The 2,290-nt window shown below is 38.0% G+C and overlaps 1 protein-coding gene across 1 annotated transcript in view; it reads right to left on the bottom strand.

The window, feature by feature from the left end:
* Positions 1–1,920, bottom strand: part of LOC104498497 (semaphorin-3D-like) — a gene marked incomplete at its 3' end in the record, with an annotated part of 62,668 nt that extends 60,748 nt beyond the window's left edge. The window contains exon 1 of the mRNA XM_010141886.1: positions 1,806–1,920. Coding sequence (XP_010140188.1) covers positions 1,806–1,920 — 115 coding nt within the window. The remainder of the gene's footprint in view (positions 1–1,805) is intronic.
* Between the last annotated feature and the right edge of the window lie 370 nt (positions 1,921–2,290).

Below are 2,290 nucleotides of genomic sequence, written 5' to 3'. Positions count from 1 at the left end.
AAAAAGAAAACCCCCCCTTTGTCAAAAAAAAAAAAAAGTGCAAAAGAAGGCACAATAAAGACTGTTAATTCTCTTTCCTTTGGCTTTTCAGTTCCATCACAGCTCTCCAAATGAAGATTTACGTACCGTTTTGTATCTGTTGTTGCTTTTTTTTCCCCCTACAGGGACATAGGTGGATAAGTTTGGATAGGAAACTGTATCCCTCAAGCCAAACTGAAAGGTTTATAAAGTTGCTAATAAAAGTTTGGGTCAGGGCCTAAATATCAATCATCTGCTCATTGTCTTTTAAAACTAGCTCAGGCATTTTCCCAACCACTCCCAGCAGGTCTCTGCCACTATTTTATATTGAGATTTCAGTGAATTATATTTTTTCCTGCGTTGACCTCAATAATTTTTCTCTCTTCCCCTCCTTACCTGCCAAACGCATCCATCAGGATTTAGCCAAAGGCATTCTGCTTTTGAAGTCATGAGGAATTCACTAATCGTGAGTGTCAAATCCACAATAAATGCCATCACCATATGGTATATGCTGCTATTGGGAATTATCTCAAAAGGCCTAGCTGTGAACGTCTGGCTATATGTTAGGGGATTTTTATTGCTAACTTTCATAACTCATGTCAGGTCTTTCAGTTCTGTATTCATTGGCTTAAGCGAGTGCAACTGTTTCCTGAATTTATAAAAATGCTGTCAAGATCCCTTGATCTCTCTTCCTCTGTTTCTCCCTCACAAACACGCTCAAACACATCTGTACACAGAGGAATACCATACACAGTGGCATACAAATCTAGTGAAAGAGAAGCTTGTAAATAAATAGTGTGTCATTGTGCTTACTCAATAAATTCCGTTGTGTGTTAAACTCACGATAAACATATCATAACCACTGATGAAGGCTTTACAAACTCCTATCCCATCGCACCACCCTGTGTAACTCTGTAGTACGTGGGAAGACTTCCTAAGTTTGAAAAACTGAGGACAGAATTAGCTCCCATAAGGGCAGGGTGCTGACATAACAAGAAATATCTAACTGGAGAGCATTTGCTTAAGCTAAAGACGACAATATCAAAGTGATGTATCTCTGTGCCTTGTAAAAACTGTGGAAGTGTCCTGTTTGTTCAAAGCAAAAAGAAATCTACCTTCTTTAAGAACTTGTCCAATAAAGAATTAAAAATTACATCCGTGTTTAAACCCCTCAGCCTGTAACATGCTCAACAAGAAGTACACATGAAGTTAAGAAAGTCCTCAGAAAGACATGCCTTTGTGATCCAAAGAGGTAGGAAGAAAGAAAACATTTCAAGAGTTTCAGATACCAACTTAATGACAGAGAAAAAAAAATATTACAAAATTAAAATATCAGCACCATTTGAAACACTTGGGACAGCTCTCTCGACTTTCCCTGCTGCTCTAGAAAGGTCTGAGTATCCTTCATGTCCCATGTCACTCCCACCAGCCACAGGGAGTGTCTCCACTGGGCCTCATGGTATTCCAAGTATCACTAGAAGCCCATGTTTAGGTGATGACTCCCCTTTTTTGTGATGATATATTAATATCCTCTAGGAGCCAACCGAAACAATAATTTAAAAACTCAGTTATATTTCAGAAACATGTACCACCCCATCTAAAAAAAAAAGATAATTTAATACTGTCCCTAGACAGAATTCATCCATCTTTAAGGCTTCTATCACACACTTCTGGAAACTGTAGGGACAACTGCGTTTAATTTTCCTGATTAATAATACAAATGAACTGTTGGCAACATCACATCAAAACAAAAGTCACAGAATCAGAAAAACTGCTGGAAAGTTTACCTTTATAGGAAAGCTTGAGTCTTGGGATATTTTGTTTTGACATTCCAGTGACTGGAAGGAACAGCATCACTAAAGATAAGAGGCTGCAGGCATGTGGTACTTGGTGAGCTCTCATTCTGCTCTCTTCTCTATCTTCAGTTCAGGGTGTACGGCTGGACTCGATGATCTTAAAGGCCTCTTCCAATCAGATCCTTCTGTGATTCTGTGTTTCTATGATTCTTTTGTACTATGGTAGAATATCTCCCCACTTTTCAAACAATCCAAATTTAATCTGGAAGCAAAAAGAAAACATTTGTAATAATTTTTCATTATTATATAAATCAGAACTCTGAAAGCAAGCCAGACCTATCCTTAAAGAGTAGCTCACTTAACATACTTGCTACCATAATTTTTTCTCCTCTATTAAAGCAGTATCCATAAAAACATTTGCCATTCAAAAGTGACCATGCAACTCCTTAGTTCCTACCGCTCCATTGGATAGCTTC

Source organism: Buceros rhinoceros, unplaced genomic scaffold (assembly GCF_000710305.1).
Source record: "Buceros rhinoceros silvestris isolate BGI_N320 unplaced genomic scaffold, ASM71030v1 scaffold3998, whole genome shotgun sequence".
Classification (NCBI taxonomy): domain Eukaryota; kingdom Metazoa; phylum Chordata; class Aves; order Bucerotiformes; family Bucerotidae; genus Buceros; species Buceros rhinoceros.
The sequence above is the reverse complement of the archived record's forward strand: the minus strand, read 5'-3'. Positions and strand labels throughout refer to the sequence as shown.